The 20,972-nt window shown below is 32.1% G+C and overlaps 4 protein-coding genes across 5 annotated transcripts; 2 read left to right on the plus strand and 2 right to left on the minus strand.

Moving 5' to 3' along the window:
- Window positions 1–865: 865 nt before the first annotated feature.
- Window positions 866–2,783, minus strand: LOC105673673 (cytochrome P450 9e2-like). The gene has a single exon (XM_067348730.1). It carries the CDS (start codon window positions 2,700–2,702, stop codon window positions 1,179–1,181), a length of 1,524 nt encoding a protein of 507 aa, XP_067204831.1. The 5' UTR covers window positions 2,703–2,783; the 3' UTR covers window positions 866–1,178.
- A 2,462-nt stretch (window positions 2,784–5,245) lies between these two features.
- LOC105673727 (cytochrome P450 9e2-like) lies at window positions 5,246–11,562 on the minus strand. The gene is made up of 3 exons (XM_067348729.1): window positions 9,332–11,562; window positions 7,574–7,653; window positions 5,246–7,314 (listed from the first exon to the last, which is right to left on the minus strand). Exon 3 carries the CDS (start codon window positions 7,080–7,082, stop codon window positions 5,559–5,561), a length of 1,524 nt encoding a protein of 507 aa, XP_067204830.1. The 5' UTR covers window positions 7,083–7,314; window positions 7,574–7,653; window positions 9,332–11,562; the 3' UTR covers window positions 5,246–5,558.
- A 184-nt stretch (window positions 11,563–11,746) lies between these two features.
- On the plus strand, window positions 11,747–15,393 carry LOC105673725 (sorting nexin-2). The gene is made up of 7 exons (XM_012369558.2): window positions 11,747–11,995; window positions 12,300–12,551; window positions 12,704–12,950; window positions 13,035–13,202; window positions 13,307–13,428; window positions 13,702–14,001; window positions 14,080–15,393. The coding sequence occupies exons 1-7, from the start codon at window positions 11,894–11,896 to the stop codon at window positions 14,425–14,427; spliced, it is 1,539 nt and encodes a 512-aa protein (XP_012224981.1). The 5' UTR covers window positions 11,747–11,893; the 3' UTR covers window positions 14,428–15,393.
- Window positions 15,394–16,965: 1,572 nt separating this feature from the next.
- Window positions 16,966–20,697, plus strand: LOC136997690 (alpha-tocopherol transfer protein-like). Of its 2 annotated transcripts, none has more exons than XM_067348744.1 (8): window positions 16,966–17,605; window positions 18,085–18,257; window positions 18,533–18,698; window positions 18,914–19,018; window positions 19,602–19,743; window positions 19,811–19,921; window positions 20,023–20,128; window positions 20,498–20,697. In XM_067348744.1, exons 2-8 carry the CDS (start codon window positions 18,131–18,133, stop codon window positions 20,647–20,649), a joined length of 909 nt encoding a protein of 302 aa, XP_067204845.1. In that variant the 5' UTR covers window positions 16,966–17,605; window positions 18,085–18,130; the 3' UTR covers window positions 20,650–20,697. The 2 variants fall into 2 exon arrangements, with proteins under 2 accessions (XP_067204845.1, XP_067204844.1); XM_067348743.1 differs by having other exon boundaries at window positions 16,967–17,586.
- Window positions 20,698–20,972: the final 275 nt, after the last annotated feature.

The raw sequence follows: 20,972 nt of genomic DNA on the forward strand, positions 1-20,972 counted from the left end.
TAGCGTGCTTTTTATATATTTTCTTATTCTTTCTTCTTACCTCTTTTCCTTCGAAATTTTTTTATCAAAAATCTAGAAACCAATGGATATTCTTTTCGCTACAAATTCTTTGGCTGATTCTATCCAAAATTGAAAATAACAATTAATGATGCGTTTTTAGCAAATAATGAGCTTCAGAAAAAAAAATAGATAACAAAATTACATTTTTCAAATAATTTAGAGGAAATTTCAATAAAATATAAATTTGGAGCTTATTTGCAAAGATATATAATTTTAAAAATTAAAAGGATTATTACTTATATTATAAAGAAAAATCTTCATAAAAATCTTCATATTTAATTATTAATTAAATAATCAACTGACATAACAAGCATTTGTCTTGAATATTTTTTAATTGTGTAAAAAAATTGTGTTACAAAATATGAAAAACTAATGTAGACCAAAATTGACTCGCAAGTCTTGCACTGTGCTCGCCAATCCTGCAGATTTTTATAATAAAATGCGATATACAGCAGCAGCCTTTCTACCGAAAAATGTTCGATAGAAAAAAATAAAGAAAAAAAGAAGATATATTGTAGTTTCTTATTTAAGTATAAATTTTTTTTTTTTTTTTTTTTTCAGAGATGAGAAAATCTTCTAAAGACACCCTGGGGCCCGTACCCCAGGGTAGTGCTGGATTCGACCAAGACTCGCATCAGAGGGACCCCGACGGAATTCGGAGGAAGTGCATCCCCATCCTAACCGGGATCCGACATCCCATGCGGGTCGAGGGACTGCCGAATACCCGAAGGAGAGGAACTTGCAAAACCACCAGGACCGCCGGACCCCGATGATCATCTCGACCGCCTACCAGCTAAAAACTCACCTCACGCCCGAAAGAGTCTTTTTAAAGAGGAGAGACGGGTTTACAGACTAGTACATTACTCCGCCTCTCCTCAGACGTAGCTTAGGCTCTCAACAGTTTTTAACGAGATATCTACGGGGAAATAGGTAAGTATACACAACAGACATACATATAAACCACTATGCATGCAGCCGTGCGCATCTTCACCCAACGTCTATATATTTATACATATGTATACAATTAATAAATAAATAAAGTTTCTCTCTCGATAAACCACTAAGTTTAAGTTCTAAGTTGTTATCATCTAGTCTTATTATAATAAAAGGTATACCTTTCAATATTTAATATAAGCATTACTTCTTTTTTCAATCTTTAACCAGAATCCCCCTTCCGGCTGCATATCAAAACTTGTCTTACACAATCGTATTGGTTGATTTGTTTTCGCGCATGGTTTCAGTTCGCAACGAGCTAATAAATGAAATACCATGACTTTAATTTCTAACAATGCAAATCTGTAGCCTATACACTTTCTTGGACCGATTCCAAACGGAATATAAGCAGCCATATTCATATTTTTCTTATTCTGATCCAGAAAGCGATCGGGATCAAACTCGTTTGGTCTCTCGAAGTACTTTGGATCTCGATGAAGACCGCAAACAGGAAACCAAACACTCATTCCTTTTTTAATAACGAAAGGTTTGTCTCCAGGAAGCGCTGGAGGTAATTTAAATTGTTGTGTGCATATTCTCTCAAATAATGCAGTCACCGGCCATAATCGCAGTGTCTCCTTTACAATGGCATCTAAATACTGCATATTGTTTAGTTCTTCAAAAGACAAATTTCCGTTTGTCGTCTGAAGAACCTCATCAACTTCTTCTTGCAGTTTTGCTTGAATTTTTTTGTTAATAGCTATTTCGTGGGCAACAAAGCACATCGAAGTAGAAACAGTGTCGAAACCACCAAAAAAGAAGCTAAACGCCTGCGAGATCATGTCCTCAATTGTTAGTTCCTTTCCGGGTCTTTTTCCTCTGCTCTCCATCATCAATTGCAACATGTCCGGTCGTACGATATTCTGTTCATCTCTGGTCTGTATTGTGTTTTTTATAATATTCTTGAAAAATCGGCCTATACGGTCATTGATCAATTTAATTTTTAATAATTTACTTACTAAAGGCATACTTCTTATAATATAGAGTTTTAACGCGCGAGAAGTTTCGAAAGACATTGCCTTTTTGCCGAAAACGTAAAATTCGTTGTCCGGATTTCTCATCGAATCAACACTAATTCCGAATGCGCAAGTCGCGATCACGTCATTCGCATATCTCATGAAACAGTTTTTCATATCAACAACACTTTTATCCGAAGGCAAATTAACAAGAAAGTCAGCAAAATTTGCGCCACTATCTGACATCAACTTGAACATAACCTTCATTTTATTAGGTGTAAAAGCTGGACTTAATAATGTTCTCATGTTATGCCATTTTTCACCGCGAAGTAAAAAAAGACTTTTGGCAATTAACGGTTCACTGTCTTCAGTTATAAAGTTGCGATGATCGGAAAACTTCTCGAAATTTGTCACGCTGATGGACTTGATGATATCGAGATCGCGAATCACCACTACTGGATTCATGCTATCGAAGAAACCAACATATTTGGCGTCTTGATTTAGGTTATAAATTTTTCTTACCAGTTCGACCATTGACAATTGGCGTAGAAAAACTGGTCCCATATTACCCAAAACAGGCCACGGTGATATATGAAGAATTCCATGTTTCTTAAAAAAGTTTAAATCTTTCAAGAAACAGTAGTATACAGCGATGGTGCCAGCTAAGATAGACAGTAATATCCAAGTTTCCATGATCACGACGAAACGTTTCACAAACAATCACGCGACAGTTGTCTTAACTAAATATTGTCAGATCACGAGTGCACGCGGGACTTGCTGCCTGCAAGGATGGGCTTCCTTTTATATTCTTGAATGCACATCTCGATTTACATAAAAGAGGGTGCGTCTAAATCTCACGCGATTTCGAAAACTATAATTATAAATAAAATGTGATCCATATCGTTGGAACAAACGGTATAATAAATCGGTATAATAAATCCTGCAATCGGAGAAATTTTTTACAACATCGAGCGAAAAAAAAGGATGTGTCGTCTCGGGAATCGGCTTAAAATGTGCAACTTTCGAGCGCTGATTTATAACGTAAGCAATATTGCAAATTTATTCACAAACACACGAAGAAGAATACTATTTTTTTTTATTAAATGTAAATGTGTTTTTATTCTCCAAAGCAGTGCTTGGAATTAATTGCTCATTTCGAGTCGAGACGACACATCCTATTTTATCGCTCGATGTTCTAAAAAATGCTGTTTCTCTGATTGCAGGATTTTTATTTTACCGATTTATTATACCACTTTATTCCGACGGTATGGATTACATTTTATTATACTTTTCGAAATCGCGTGAGTTTTAGATACACTCTCTTTTATGTAAATCGAGATGTGTATTCAAGCATATAAAAGGAAGCAAATCCTTGCAGGAGCAAGTCTCGCGTGCATTTGCGATCTGACAATATCTAGTTAATCAACATCGTTACATCGTACTAAACGTATAATTGAGCATAACAGCCAATTCAACAATTAAATTTGAGTATCAATTTTCTGTAAAATAAGTTGTTCGATTTAATTTGCTTTCCCGCGACAATCAGATAATTTTTTTCAACTTCTTCTGTAACGAAACAAATCGTAGTGATACGATTATATGCCAAGCATGAAATTTTTGTAACAAGTCCTCAAATCACAAATTGTACATTCACATTTTTATGTCCGTACTTAGTTCTAGATTAGTAGATGCTAATAGTCTTCTAACATCCTATAAATAGATATTAGTTCAAGACATTCGTGCTTAGTAATCACTGATCTAACAATCACTAATTATTAGTTTTAACTATTAGTTTGACAATTATTAATCTAATTATTAGTTAGACTCAGCTATTATTTTTTTAAATCAACATTTAGTAGCTGGCTTCTTTTATAAATAGAAAGGAATCTGTAAGAATTTATTCTGATAACTCACTTATCTCAGTTATTCATTCAAGATTATCCAATTTCTTTTCATTTCTTTTTTAATCTTCTATCAAAAATTATAATTATTAAATATTATTTCTCATAAAAATATATATAAAACATGTTAAATGTTGTTTTTGTTTTATATTTAGCGTTTTAATTATACTATACTATAAAATATTCATTTGGATTCAGCTACTTTTTTTAAATAAAGGGATATTTTAAACATTTATTACGTTAGTTTTTTCAGACCTTTTAGTCATTTGAGTAATTTCATGGATCTAATTTTCCTTCGATACATTTCAACTCGAGTGAATTTTTGATCGGAAACTTTTTTGTGCGCGCAATCATGCGCACGGGAAATGCGGGAATTCCAAACCATCTTGCATTCGTGTCATGCATTTGTTGCATATTCATTAGATGTAGCTAAACGCGCATTTCCATTTTCAGTCGCGCGCGCGTAAGCAAGAGATTTTTTCGGCATTCTATTTGACCGAATTTCGCACGATCTTTCTTCTCTCGATCTCTCAGTAGCGCTTAAAAAACCTGTACGAAATTATTATTATTATTATTATTATAATAAAAAATCTAGAAACCAATGGATATTCTTTTTGCTACAGATTCTTTGGCTGATTCTACCTAAAATTGAAAATAAAATAACAATTTATGATGCGTTTTTAGCAAATAATGAGCTTCAGAAAAAAAAATAGATAACAAAATTACATTTTTCAAATAATTTAGAGGAAATTTCAATAAAATATAAATTTGGAGCTTATTTGCAAAGATATATAATTTTAAAAATTAAAAGGATTATAACTTATATTATAAAGAAAAATCTTCATAAAAATCTTCATATTTAATTATTAATTAAATAATCAACTGACATAACAAGCATTTGTCTTGAATATTTTTTAATTGTGTAAAAAAATTGTGTTACAAAATATGAAAAACTAATGTAGACCAAAATTGACTCGCAAGTCTTGCACTGTGCTCGCCAATCCTGCAGATTTTTATAATAAAATGCGATATACAGCAGCAGCCTTTCTACCGAAAAATGTTCGATAGAAAAAAATAAAGAAAAAAAGAAGATATATTGTAGTTTCTTATAGACACCCTGGGGCCCGTACCCCAGGGTAGTGCTGGATTCGACCAAGACTCGCATCAGAGGGACCCCGACGGAATTCGGAGGAAGTGCATCCCCATCCTAACCGGGATCCGACATCCCATGCGGGTCGAGGGACTGCCGAATACCCGAAGGAGAGGAACTTGCAAAACCACCAGGACCGCCGGACCCCGATGATCATCTCGACCGCCTACCAGCTAAAAACTCACCTCACGCCCGAAAGAGTCTTTTTAAAGAGGAGAGACGGGTTTACAGACTAGTACATTACTCCGCCTCTCCTCAGACGTAGCTTAGGCTCTCAACAGTTTTTAACGAGATATCTACGGGGAAATAGGTAAGTATACACAACAGACATACATATAAACCACTATGCATGCAGCCGTGCGCATCTTCACCCAACGTCTATATATTTATACATATGTATACAATTAATAAATAAATAAAGTTTCTCTCTCGATAAACCACTAAGTTTAAGTTCTAAGTTGTTATCATCTAGTCTTATTATAATAAAAGGTATACCTTTCAATATTTAATATAAGCATTACTTCTTTTTTCAATCTTTAACCAGAATCCCCCTTCCGGCTGCATATCAAAACTTGTCTTACACAATCGTATTGGTTGATTTGTTTTCGCGCATGGTTTCAGTTCGCAACGAGCTAATAAATGAAATACCATGACTTTAATTTCTAACAATGCAAATCTGTAGCCTATACACTTTCTTGGACCGATTCCAAACGGAATATAAGCAGCCATATTCATATTTTTCTTATTCTGATCCAGAAAGCGATCGGGATCAAACTCGTTTGGTCTCTCGAAGTACTTTGGATCTCGATGAAGACCGCAAACAGGAAACCAAACACTCATTCCTTTTTTAATAACGAAAGGTTTGTCTCCAGGAAGCGCTGGAGGTAACTCGAAATCTTGCGTGCATATTCTATCGAATAATGCAGTCACAGGCCATAATCTAAGAGTCTCGTTGATAACAGCATCCAAATACTGCATTCTATTCACCGCTTCGTAAGTCAAATTTCCATTCATCGTCTGGAGAACCTGATCGACCTCTTCGCGCAGTTTTGCTTGAATATTTGGATTGACAGCGATTTCGTGGGCAGCAAAGCACATCGAAGTAGAAACAGTGTCGAAACCACCAAAGAAGAAGCTAAACGCCTGCGAGATCATGTCTTCAATTGTTAGTTCATTTCCGGGTCTTTTTCCTCTGCTCTCCATCATCAATTGCAGCATGTCCGGTCGTACGATATTCTGTTCAATTCTGGTCTGTATTGTGTTTTTTATAATATTTTTGAAAAATCGGCCTATACGGTCATTGATCAATTTAATTTTTAATAATTTACTTACTAAAGGCATACTTCTTATAATATAAAATTTTATCGCGCGAAAAGTTTCGAAAGACATTGCCTTTTTGCCGAAAACGTAAAATTCGTTGTCCGGATTTCTCATCGAATCAACACTAATTCCGAATGCGCAAGTCGCGATTACGTCATTCGTATATCTCGTAAAACAGTTTTTCATATCAACAACACTTTTATCTGAAGGCAAATTAACAAGAAAGTCAGCAAAATTGGCGCCACTATCTGACATCAACTTGAACATAACTTTCATTTTATTAGGTGTAAAAGCTGGACTTAATAATGTTCTCATGTTAAGCCATTTTTCACCGCGAAGTAAAAAAAGACTTTTGGCAATTAATGGTTCACTGTCTTCAGTTATAAAGTTGCGATGATCGGAAAACATCTCAAAATTTCTCACGCTGATGGACTTGATGATATCGAGATCGCGAATCATCACTACTGGATTCGTGCTATCGAAGAAACCAACATATTTGGCGTCTTGATTTAGGTTATAAATTTTTTTTACCAGTTCGACCATTGACAATTGGCGTAGAAAAACTGGTCCCATATTACCCAAAACAGGCCACGGTGATATATGAAGAATTCCATGTTTCTTAAAAAAGTTTAAATCTTTCAAGAAACAGTAGTATACAGCGATGGTGCCAGCTAAGATAGACAGTAATATCCAAGTTTCCATGATCACGACGAAACGTTTCACAAACAATCACGCGACAGTTGTCTTAACTAAATATTGTCAGATCACGAGTGCACGCGGGACTTGCTGCCTGCAAGGATGGGCTTTCTTTTATTCTTGAATGCACATCTCGATTTACATAAAAGAGGGTGCGTCTAAATCTCACGCGATTTCGAAAAGTACAATTATAAATAAATGTGATCTATACTGTTGAAATAAACTGGTATAATAAATCCTGCAATCAGAGAAACAGCATTTTTTAGAACATCGAGCGACAAAATAGGATGTGTCAATATAGATGTGGAATATGGATTAATTTTTAGAAGTCGGTTGATCATATTCATATCAGTCCTTATTGAGCACTTAAATATGAATATGATCAATAGACTTCTAAAAATTAATCCATATTCCACATCAAATTTGAACACAAAAAAGCAACAAAAAATTAGAATCCAAATGAAATACATGTATGCAAAAGTAGTTCGCAGACTTACCAAATAATGTATACGTGTCACAATAAATTTCCAAAAATGTTACGCAGTAATATAAAACTGTTGTAAGCCACAGACACAGTCTGTAAAAGAAAATAAACTAGAATTAAAATACAAGATAACATACAAAACTATTCGCAATTTCACTGATAAAAATAAATTGCAGATTACATAAAATTTGTATAAAATATTCATTAAAACTGTTGAATACTGAACACATTTGATTTTTTTAAATAAAGTATAAAATCTAAGAAACTTAAATTGGGCTAAATAAATTATAAATAAATTAAATAAAAAATCCTTAATAAGTCCTCGTTAGTTTTTAATAACGTGTATTTAAAATATGTATTTAATACAGCTACAGGCGTTCCGGCTTAATACATTCAGCCATTCTCAGTGTAACTTTTTCAAAAACAATAAAATAATTTTTACAAGGACGTGTTAAAATATTAGAAAGTACACAGTGTTTTAAAACGTATCATTTCAATTAGTCCTTGTAAAAATTATATTATTGTTTTTGAAAAGGTTACACTGAGGATGGCTGAATGTATTAAGCCGGAACGTCTGTAGCTGTATTATATACATATTTTACATACACGTTATTAAAAACTAATTAGGGCTTATTGATGAGGCTCTTTTTATTTAATTTAGAGTATAAAATATTTATTATAACTATATGTGCTTAATAATTGAACAATTAAAATAGTCTATTAAATTCCACAATAATAAAAATATGTCGAACATAAAAATTTATCATTTTTGTAATGTTTGATCAATAAATGATTAACATACTTTAATTGTAAATATGGAGAATATGTAAAATATCATTGATGAAAATCTTGAATTTGTTATTATTTTTAACGAAATTAAGAAGAAAAAGATCCATAATCAACTCGCAGAATACAGGGTGGGCCATTTTAATCCATCCACGCAAATAACTCCGTAAGTAAGCCAAATACAGAAAAATAGTTCAGACAAAAGTTGTTCAGGACAATGGGGGTCACCTATTTGTGCTAGTGACTTTGACCTTGAAGTCAATTTTCAAGGTTATTTAAAGGTCAGAGTAATTTTTTTAAATGGAAACCCCTATTTTTGATTCCAAAATCCAATAGCTGGTGTCAAGAGCTTTTCAAAACACTATAATGAAGTTATTTTTTATTAAGTACTTTTCGAGTTATGAGGCTTGTAAATTACAGTATTTTGACATAAAATACAAAATATCTTGTAAAACATTCAATTTTTGGGAATCTTACCTTAATACTTTTATGCATAAAATAATGAGACGAATCAATTGGTATAAAAAAAACACATAGTTGCTTTCAAAAAAAAAAAAATGTAATTTGCAACATGCAACTGCATACTTTTTTTTAAAACCAATGTGTTTTCTTTATACCAATTGATTCGTCTCATTATTTTATGCATAAAAGTATTAAGGTAAGATTCCCAAAAATTGAATGTTTTACAAGATATTTTGTATTTTATGTCAAAATACTGTAATTTACAAGCCCCATAACTCGAAAAGTACTTAATGAAAAATAACCTCATTATAGTGTTTTGAAAAGCTCTTGACACCAGCTATTAGATTTTGGAATCAAAAATAGGGGTTTCCATTTAAAAAAATTACTCTGACCTTCAAATAACCTTGAAAATTGACTTCAAAGTCAAAGTCACTAGCACAAATAAGTGACCCCCATGTATAAGATGCAGCTAGTGTAACCTCAAAGTAATTCAGTTTAATTATATAAAGAATAATTAACTTACCTCTAATATTTGTTCTTCTTATTTGCAATTATACTTATGCCTTGCACTTAATGCTTTCTAATAAGGCCTAAATGAGATCAACAAAACACATACTTGCAGCACATTTGCAGTAACCGGCAACAACGTGATTATTTGATAATCTGATCATGCAGGCGGAATTGTGAAATCCTTTTCCACGCGGCGCGCATGTACAGTACAACAGCGCTAGCCATTGCCTGATGTATTTAGGAATACTGCGGTACCACAATTACTGAAAAATAATAAGTTAACAATCATATACGTGGATGTATATTTTTCCAAATCTGATAAATAAGTTTATTTCTCAAAATATAATGATTGTTACGTCACTTAAAATAGCGAATATAATAAAAATAATTATGTTTTTCGAAATCGCGTGAGTTTTAGATACACTCTCTTTTATGTAAATCGAAATGTGTATTCAAGCATATAAAAGGAAGCAAATCCTTGCAGGAGCAAGTCTCGCGTGCATTTGCGATCTGACAATATCTAGTTAATCAACATCGTTACATCGTACTAAACGTATAATTGAGCATAACAGCCAATTCAACAATTAAATTTGAGTATCAATTCTCTGTAAAATAAGTTGTTCGATTTAATTTGCTTTCCCGCGACAATCAGATAATTTTTTTCAACTTTTTTTGTAACGAAACAAATCGTAGTGATACGATTATATGCTAAGCATGAAATTTTCGTAACAAGTCCTCAAATCACAAATTGTACATTCACATTTTTATGTCGGTATTTAGTTCTAGATTAGTAGATGCTAATAGTCTTCTAGCATCCTATAAATAGATATTAGTTCAAGACATTCGTGCCTAGTAATCACTGATCTAACAATCAGTAATTATTAGTTCTAACTATTAGTTTGACAATTATTAATCTAATTATTAGTTCGACTCAGCTATTATTTTTTTAAATCAACATCTAGTAGCTGGCTTCTTTCATAAATAGAAAAGAATCTGTAAGAATTTATTCTGATAATTCACTTATCTCAGTTATTCATTCAAGATTATCCAATTTGTTTTCATTTATTTTTCAACCTTCTATCAAAAATTATAATTATTAAATATTATTTCTCATAAAAATATATATTGTTACGTTTCCGAAACGCGTCGCGCAGTTCGCACAAATAAATCAACACTTTTTATGAAAGAGAACACTTTAATAATAAACACAGAACTCAAAAATTAGTAACCGGGAATACAATACAATACTAAGATCGGAGCTATCATAAACGTCCGCCCGAGCAGACAGCTATCCAAGATCTGACATATGACAGTTTGTTTATAACTGTCATAATTATCGATCGGTCCGTCAGCTGTAACACACACAGCATCAGCGGCAAAATAGTACGGGCGCAACAATATAAAACATGTTAAATGTGGTTTTTGTTTTATACTTAGCGTTTTAATTATACTATACTATTAAATATTCATTTGGATTCAGCTACTTTTTTTAAATGAAGGGATATTTTAAACATTTATTACGTTAGTTTTTTCAAACCTTTTAGTCATTTGAGTAATTTCATGGATCTAATTTTCCTTCGACACATTTCAACTCGAGTGAATTTTTGATCGGAAACTTTCTTGTGCGCGCAATCATGTGAAACGCGCACGGGAAATGCGGGAATTCCAAACCATCTTGCATTCGTGTCATACATTTGTTGCATATTCATTAAATGTAGCTAAACGCGCATTTCCATTTTCAGTCGTGCGCGCGTAAGCAAGAGATTTTTTCGGCATTCTATTTGACCAAATTTCGCACGATCTTTCTTCTCTCGACCTCTCAGTCGCGCTCAAAAAACCTGTACAAAATAATAATAATAATAATTATTATTATTATAAAAAATTTAGAAACCAATGGATATTCTTTTCGCTACAGATTCTTTGGCTGATTCTACCTAAAATTGAAAATAAAATAACAATTAATGATGCGTTTTTAGCAAATAATGAGCTTCAGAAAAAAAATAGATGACAAAATTACATTTTTCAAATAATTTAGAGGAAATTTCAATATAATGTAAATTTGGAGCTTATTTGCAAAAATATATAATGTTAAAAATTAAAAGAATTATAACTTATAAAGAAAAATCTTCATAATTTCCCGCGGCAATTTTGCTAAAAAGAAGAATGCAAAGAACAATAAAAAAAAATAGATACTTTTTGTACTTGAAATAATCGCCTTTGCTTCATGGTAGACACAACGGAGGGAAAAAAAGAAAATTGACGATTGTGGAAAAGCGACAACAGGAAAAAGTGTAGGAACGGAGAGATGCAATTGAAAGGAGCAAATCCCTCTAGAGTGTGGGAAACGTATCTAAAACGAACGGACCTACGGCTCGCCGCGTTGACACGCGGACTGCTGAACGACAATGGGCTTTTAGTGAACGATTCGTCCTGCTCGCATGCGGAAGCTTCGTGCCGCATAACTACCGATCCCGATAACAATACAATTGACGTTGTTGGTGTAATCGTAGTCAGGAGGGCCGATCCCGGCGTATCAACAAGCATAACCGCCGCTGTGGCTTGACAGAATCGTAAGATGGCCGATATGATGGAATCGCCGCCGTTGTTCGACAGCAACGAGACAAAATTGGACGATCTGGAGGATGACGACGAGGATATCTTCGCGTCCGCGGTGCAGGTATCACCAGATGTGACCGACACATTACAAAGAGACTGTAATCCTCGGCGAGTTCGTGCCTCGTGCGCTGTGAAATTTATTTATTCGTGACGACGATGACAGGCGCAAAGTATGTTTTTCCGCATTTACACAGCGCCGAAAATCGAGCTCGTCGAAAATTACACTTTCTATTCAGTAGATCGAAATGTACTTTTTCTATACGTGACACGTCACTTTGCTAACATAGCTTTGTTTGATGTTGGCACGCGATAAAAATTGTGCAGATAAATTTGTGAACTCCACAACATATTGGTAACATTTTCAGGAACAAAGCCAATTGGAAGATGCTTCGCCTTATAACGGAGTGTCCAAGATTCAGGCAGAATTGCCGAAATTGTCTTTACGAGATGCACCAGAGGAAAACTCATTCTCTTCCGTGTCCAGTCCAGTTCCAGGTCCCTTGAGTCCTCCTTTAGGGCCGATGAATACAGATATCGGTGATCTACATGATGTTCCTATCAATGATAATTCAGATACATTGTCTACAAACATTATTCACTCTCGGTCATTAGAAGAGGTGTGTATTGTATTATTGTGGTATATAGTATAACTGAAATAAATTAATTAATGCATTGTAAAAAATATACATTAGGGATATGTATTAAAATATATTATTTTAATATATAACAAAATTACAATTTAAAGACTATGCTGTTAATCTGTTTGTAGGTTCCAGCAGACACGTCTGAGATTTTTTTGAAGATCACAGTCACTTCTCCTCAAAAGATAGGTGATGGAATGGGTGCTTATGTCGCATACAAAGTTGAAACAAGAACAAATATGCTTATCTTTAAGAAGAGACACTTTAGTGTGATGAGGCGTTTCAGTGATTTTCTAGGTCTTCATGATAAGTTGACAGAGAAATATCTTAGAAATGGCAGAATAATCCCGCCAGCTCCGGAAAAAAATGTTATCGGTAGGAAATAATGATCTAATTTGGAAGTTTGCTCACAGTTAGAAAAAAGTTATAAAGAATTGTGTAAATTTTATATGTTAATAGGAACGACGAAAGTTAAGATGTCTGGGGACAAGAGTCAAGAGCAAAATTCGAGTTCCAATTCTGAATTTATTGAACGACGCAGAGCAGCTCTCGAGAGATATTTGAACAGAACAGCCGCGCATCCGGTTCTAAGTATCGATCCCGATTTTAGAGAATTTTTGGAAGCTGGTAAATGATAACAATTTTTAATTTACTCTTTAGTTAAATTTAAATCAGACAAAAATCCAAATATAAAATAAATTTTATATAATTAATATTCGATTTTCTTGTAGATGTGGAATTGCCTAAGGCCACCAATACATCTGCATTAAGTGGTAAAGGAGTGATGCGACTCTTTAACAAAGTCGGGGAAACAGTTAATAAGATAACTTACAAAATGGATGAAAGCGATATGGTAAGATTTGTTCAATATAAACACATTTCTTGTATGTATTTCCTATGAAGTATTGTGACCTTTTTTTGCTTGAAATTAAAGAAAGTAAGGTAAGTTTATTTGAAATCATGCATCGACTCGCAAATTACTCGATCCATGTTGCTAGTTAAATTATTATATTATTATAAGTCGTTATTATAAGCATAATAATGGCATATGCCGTCAAATATTTATAAAAGAACTAAAATAACTTGTCAGTATTTGTAATACCTACCTACCTGTATTTTTTTGCAGTGGTTTGAAGAGAAAACATCGCAAATAGATTCCCTTGATATTCAGTTACGTGCATTGCATTCCGCAGTCGATTCCTTAACGAATCAAAGAAGGGAATTGGCAAACTGTACTGGAGCTACAGCGAAATCAGTCGCTGTTCTTGGCCATGGTGAACCGGGAGCGTCTCTCGGCAGAGCGTTGGCGCAATTGGCCGAAACTCTAGAAAAAGTGGAGACTATCAGGAAAACGCAGAGCAACAGCGATCTCTATCAATTTGCAGAAATGTTGAGGGATTATGTTGCTCTCATTGGGGCAATTAAGGTTGATATTTAATTTATGATTGTATTTATATTTGCAGCAGAACTTAAATTACATTTTGTACAAGATGCTATTTTGTAGGATGTTTTCCACGAAAGAGTCAAAGTTTTTCAAAATTGGCAACACGCTCAGACGATGTTAAACAAGAAACGCGAGCAAAAGGCGCGACTCGAGCAATCCGGCCGAACGGACAAGACGAGTCAAGCAGCTACCGAGGTCATAGAATGGGAAGCAAAAGTTGACAGAGGTCAAGAGGAGTTCGACAATATTTCGAAGATGATAAAAGAAGAGATCGAGCGTTTCGAATTAGTAAGAGTGCAAGATTTTAAGAAGCAGTTAATTGAATATCTGGAGTCGATGCTGCAACACCAGAATCAACTTATCAAGTATTGGGAGAGCTTCCTGCCGGAGGCACGAGCAGTAGCGTAAACATTCCTCGCGTTAAAAAATCGCGATACAATAGATTTTTAATATGATAATAAGGCCAATACCCCTACCGTGTAAGAAGTGAAAAGTAACTTCTGTGACGTGAATTCATCGTTCATCAATGTTGATGATTGCGGCGCATTTTTATGGAGAAAACTCGCGACTGTTGCCGACCGTTTACACCTGCAAAAAAAGAAACAAAGAATTAAAAAAGAAGAACGCATACACTTCTCATCTGGAGGGTACTGCCAACTCGCCCGAAACATTCTATGCGCAGTGAAAAGCGTGAAGAATATATTCTAATTAGACGAACTTAATTAAGAGTCTCAGATTTTTATTACACTTCAATTATTATTCAATATATATAGTATATTAATTCTTTATGATTACCTTATCCATATTATATACATTATACGTAACTATACATATGAAATTATACAATTTGTTAAAGAATGTTACTGAATAATAAAATCAATTGCAGTTATATAAGTTTCTTTTTTTTTCATTCTTATACAGCTTTTCATTTGTGACATGGCGTATTGTCCTACTGAAATTTTCTATTCCGCAACTCAGAATCACCAAAAATCTTACGATATGACGGCTGTAGCGCATCTTTTAGAACGTTAATGTATCACGCGCTGTTCATTCGATCCTCGCAAATGAACATTTCATCCACACTACTGGGGTACCCATGCAGCCCTAGATCATTATGCTGCCTCCTCCGTGTTTCACGTATGCACCACATACTCTGGGTGGTATTCTTCACCAACTCTTCGTCATACATATGTTACACCAGGAGTGCCAAAGATCTGAAAAACACATTGATATTCATTATTTAAAAAAAAGTTTATGTCTAATTATAAGTACCTAAATCAATTGACGCTAGTAATAGTGGTTTGTTTGTTTTTGTTTTTGTTTTTTTTTTTTTTTTTTTTTTTTTTTTTTTTTTAAAATAAACGTTAAATTATACGAATCTCAAAGTTAAATTTATCAGACCAAACTATATTTGCCCAATCCTCCTGATGTGAGTTTCTGATGTGAATTCCTAAATGAATTTTGTTGATGAACCCATTTTAAGCAAGACTTGGTTTTTCCCGAGAGTCAAGGTTTTTTCCTGGTCTTGTATCCTTTGAGATCACCTCCTACAGGTCTCCTTCTCATGATTCGGATTCCAGTGTCTTCTGTAAAGGAAGCAGCTAGCTCAGTTTTTTTTCGGTCTTTTAAAGATTCACGAATTAACTTTTGATCTTCGCGTTTCGTGGTTACTCTTTTTCTGCCTGAGCGCTTTTTATTCAAATGCGAACTAGTCTCTTTAAAATGTTTGACAGTCGTTTGGTACAACGTAAGCAGTTTTCGCAATTTCCTTCTGGTTCTTCTCTTTAAAAATATGATTAACTTATGTTGATGCTCAGAAAGTTTACTTTTTTGGCATTTTTCAGAAGTTAACACTTCACTTTACAAATAAAGACACGAAAAATCAACACTAGTGTAGTTGCGGCAGTAGCAACGACTTATAGCAGGCTAGCAGTATAACTAAAAAAATTTTAATTTTACAATTAGACTAAAGTAGATGTTTTATTATCTATTAGGTAAGTCGTCTATTGTTAAAAATATTCTTTAAACATTCCAGTAAAATAAAAATTAACAATTGAATCATTTCCAAGAAATAAAGAATACGAATGAGAAAAATTAGATTGCTTAATAAGAATAGTCTTGACTAAGGTCAAGATTTAATTGTCCTGTAGATTACACAAAACCAGTATACACAACAAGTATGTAAATTAATGAAACAATAGCCCAAGTTATTTTTATTCTAGATCGTAAATATTTATAAACTAGTATATACCTTGAACTGTGGGCGTTATTTAATCGACTGGCACACTTAAGTTCACACACAGAATTGTTCAATCATATAAAAACATTAAATAATGGCCAATGGCTATTGACCATCTATTGAGATTGCAACCTTTTGGGCCGTAAATCCTTGTAATAATTGTAATAATTGTCAGGTACCTTGTAATAATATTTTTAATATTAGATATCGCGCAGGGTTCTTTGAATAATAAAAATAACAAAAAATTATTTGTAACAATTAATTAGGTATTAAAAATACATTATTTTATTTGTGTCTAGAAATTTTGCGTTGTAATTACATCTATTCAAAATCAATATTTACATAAAAAATTATAGAAATAAACATTTGCTAAAAGATTTTATGCAAATTTCCTATTTTTTCTTGAATCTTGTTTAGATTCAATTCCACTTTTTAAATAGAAGTGTATATTCATTTTTTTTTTTTTTTAATTTTTTAACTTCTAATAGAGTAATACAGTAAATTATATCTAAAAAAATTTATATCATATATAAAGTTTTAAAATTATTTGCAATTTTAATGAAATACGAGACAAATATATTTTGCGTATGCAATAGAAACGAATTAAAATGTATCAAACTATTTATAAGATATATACAGAGGCGTTACTAGGCAATTACGCAATATACGCTCCAGCGTAGTGTGCTGTTATTTAAAAATTTTAAAAATATTTAAATGCAAAAACTTATCAATTGATCTGCGACCCTGACCTACCTCTATCTGACTCAATGCTATCTACTTGTAAAATTCCGTTTAATTGCGTAATGGCCAGAAAAGTATAATCTTTCTTTTATCTTCTTTTTTTTAGGCATTCGTAACAGCTTTAAATACACACCCATACAGCACAAAACATCCTCAAGACATTCTCAGAACATCGAGGATATTTCGGTGTCCCAAGGATGTTCTAAAAACATCGAGATCTCTCCAAGATGTCCTAAGAATATGTAGGATATTTTGTGCTGTATGGGTATATACATATTTAATTGTATCTCATAAAATGCCTGCAACTAATTCAAGGCTTACCTATAAATATTTTACAATTTGCTATTGAGTAGGGATAAGAGGATATATAGAGGAGCGCGATATGAAAGATTTTAGTATACTTTCGGAAGAGGTATCTAAACGTTTAGTTTCTGTTTGTTTCTCTGTAAATTCCCAGTTTAATTCCCAGTTTCTCGCAACAGTTATTAGCTATAGTTAACAGTTATTAGTGTCTTCTAAACAATTTAACCAAAAGGACTTTTATCCAAGATTTTATAAACTTACAATTTTCGCATTTCAGCCAAAAAGCAAGTATCATCTTTTAACGTAAGAATTATACTAACATAGATGAAACAACAAAAAAAAATAATTCTTAAATTTTTTTGTATTTATTTTAAATTTGTAATTTCTGTTTTTAATTTTGTTTTGCATGTGTAATAATTATAAAAATTTGTATAATAAAAATAACAATAAATAATTTTGAATATAATTTAATCCGTGCATCATTTAAATCTTAAGGATTTCTGATAAATCTTCCTTTTTAAAATTGATGTACTAAAAATTACAATTACTTGTCATTTAAAAAATAATTTGGCATGAAAAATTTGTGTAGAAGCTATATTAGAATTGAAAATAGAAAAAATGAACTAAAATCTATCAATTTTTATCAATACTTTCAAAGATTGTATATTCTCATAAAGTATATAAGTACTAAAGTACTGTAAAAGTATATTGCATATTAAATATAACTATTTTAATTAATATATTTTTAGTAAAATATAGCTCAAAATATATAATAATTTCAGTTTGTATATATCTGAAATAATTTGGCGAAGAAAAACGGTAACAAAGATGTATAGCTTTGAAATGCCTACGCTGCAAACAGTATTGGAAGACAACGGTGGAAACGAAAAGCTTTTAGAAGAGTTGTTTTGCAAGTTTCAATTATGGTTAAAGCAGCAAACTCACCTTCCTCAAGGTTCGTATTTTGAAATTAGATATATTTTTTATTGATATCAATTTATACATAATTACATTAAATTTACAGTAGATGTTGCAAATTAAATTATTTTTAATGTGCTAACTGTAATTATTTCAAAACCTTACACAAGACACTTGTAAAACATGTATTAGAAATATGAATTTCGTAGCTTCTATATTTAATTATTGATATGAACTTAACCTTTTGCTTTACGCTTTAAATTGTGTAATATTTAACATACCGTAATAATGAACATTTTTTGCGCTTTGCAGATATAAGCGACCAACGATTAAAATATATTATTTATGCTGCAAAGTTTGATTTCGAGAAAGCCAAGAAAAATTTGGATACAATTTACACCCTTCGCAATCAGGTTCCAGAAATTTACGGCACTTTCGATCCACTTAGCGATGATATAAATCATTTTCATAAATTCTTGTAAGCACTCGAATGCAATGTAAAATATTAAATTTCCATATATTGCTTTAAGCAATATTTTAAATGTACAAATAGTATTGTTAAAAAACTAATTACGATTTTATTAAGTATTAAGTATTAAGCAATAAACAATAACGAGAAAAAATGCTATGTATAACGATTCAAAGTCTATTTATGTATTTATGCGAGCACATATATTTTTATTTATACTTCAGCCAATGGGTACCTTTACCAAAATTGACGCCAGATCAAAATAGAATATATTTCGGCCGGATAACAAATAACGACGCTTCTTTGTTCAATCCTTGGATAATGGAAAAGTATGTATGTAATATTCAAAGTATAGTGAATATACTATAGAAAAAATATTCAACTATATGAGTATATATATTCTAGCAGTAAATAAGCAATAATATACATAACTTTATTCCTTAAATACTTTATATGTTTATATCTTACTTGTCATGAGATTAAATTATTAGACTTATGCCCATTTCCATCAATATAGATTAACTTTAATCTTGGTTCAACTTATTCGTCATCTTTTTTTACTTTTAAGAATTAAAAAAAGATTAAGAATAAGTTGAACCGAGATTAAAGTTAATCTACGTTGGTGGAACTGGGCATTAAACTTAGTAATTGCCCGTAATTATGGAAAAAAATACTGAGTAAATTGCACATTCTAAATATAAGCTAAAGATATTGATTAACATATTTAATAAGCAACAATATAAATTGTTACTTAATACCTATGTGACTGCCAAGAATAATTTCCATTTTTTTTCAAAAGGCGCTATCCACTCAATCCATTTACTAATCACTTACCTCATTTGTTCCGCAATCTTTTAAACATTCCTTCATTTTTTTTAAACAAAAAATGCATATTACTTGTTAATATTATAGATATGTTGTGATGACAATGGAAGCTCGTATAGAAGAAGATATAGTTTCTAACAATATTATAATTTGGGATTCCGCTGGTTTAACTATGCAACATATATTTAAGTATACACCATCTCTAGTGAAAGTAATGGATACTTGTTTGGTACGTAATTGTTTTTTACAATATAATATTTTATAAAAAATTGATTTATATCATTTAAACTCTCTAGGAAGCATACTGTGGAAGAGTAAAAGCGATTTACATATTTAATGCACCACCATTTATCGATATACTTTTGAGAATGGCAAAGGCAGTAATGAGAACAAAACTTTTCAACAGAGTACGTATAAATTAAAATTGTAAAAATATGATTTGTTAAATAATTTCTGTTTGGCTTTTGTTAAAACAATTCAACAATTTCAATTGGCGCTATCATTTCAGATACACACTTATGCATCAGGAGTAGAATCATTAGATAAAGAAATACCAAAATCTGTTTTGCCAATGGATTATGGCGGTGAGCAACTGTCAATGGATACATTAGCAGGTAAAATATCATCAATTTTAAATATCATAATAAGCAAAATGTGCAAAATGATCAAATTTGCTATCAATTTACACCATTGCTAACATTTGACTATCTGAATACATACATACATACATATTTATCAATCTAATAACTAAATCACAAAACAATAAATAATAAATAACATTTTCATATGTTTGACGGAAAATAACTGTTATCTTAATTATTATTATTTAGACAACAACAGATACTTATTCCACGCAATTAATCTTTTAACTCGGCTTTGCTTAAAATTGTCTATTTCTATTATTTAATTATTTAAATACCAAAAATGGTTAAGTAATTTTTAAATTTTATAAATTTAAATTTTTACGATATTATTATTTTCAGATATGTGGAATACGAATTTGGTTAAACGAAGGAATTGGTTTCTAACAGAAGAAAATCGTAAAGCCGACGAATCTCTCCGAAAAAACTCTGTGATAGATCCAAGCGATATGTTCGGAGTTTCAGGAACATTTAGAAAATTAGAAATCGATTAACAAGCGAATTTTTTCTTATAAATAAAGAAACAAAATGAAACTTTTAAACATATATTCAAATAATTGAAAATTATTTAATAAATATTAGATCTGCATTGCCGTTATTAATATTTAACATTTTAAGCAACATTTTAAAGTTATGTATATGTATATAAATATATATAATATTTTTATATGATGAAATATGCAATTCAATTTATTCACAAAGCGTGCTTTTAATCGATAAATTGTGAATGCAGCATAGATGCGAACCGCACTTTACCAACAGTTTTGAAAAATGCATGTGGCTACGTAGTTTCACATCCTCTTGAGTAGTTAGCGCT

Source organism: Linepithema humile, chromosome 2 (genome assembly GCF_040581485.1).
Source record: "Linepithema humile isolate Giens D197 chromosome 2, Lhum_UNIL_v1.0, whole genome shotgun sequence".
In the NCBI taxonomy this organism is placed as follows: domain Eukaryota; kingdom Metazoa; phylum Arthropoda; class Insecta; order Hymenoptera; family Formicidae; genus Linepithema; species Linepithema humile.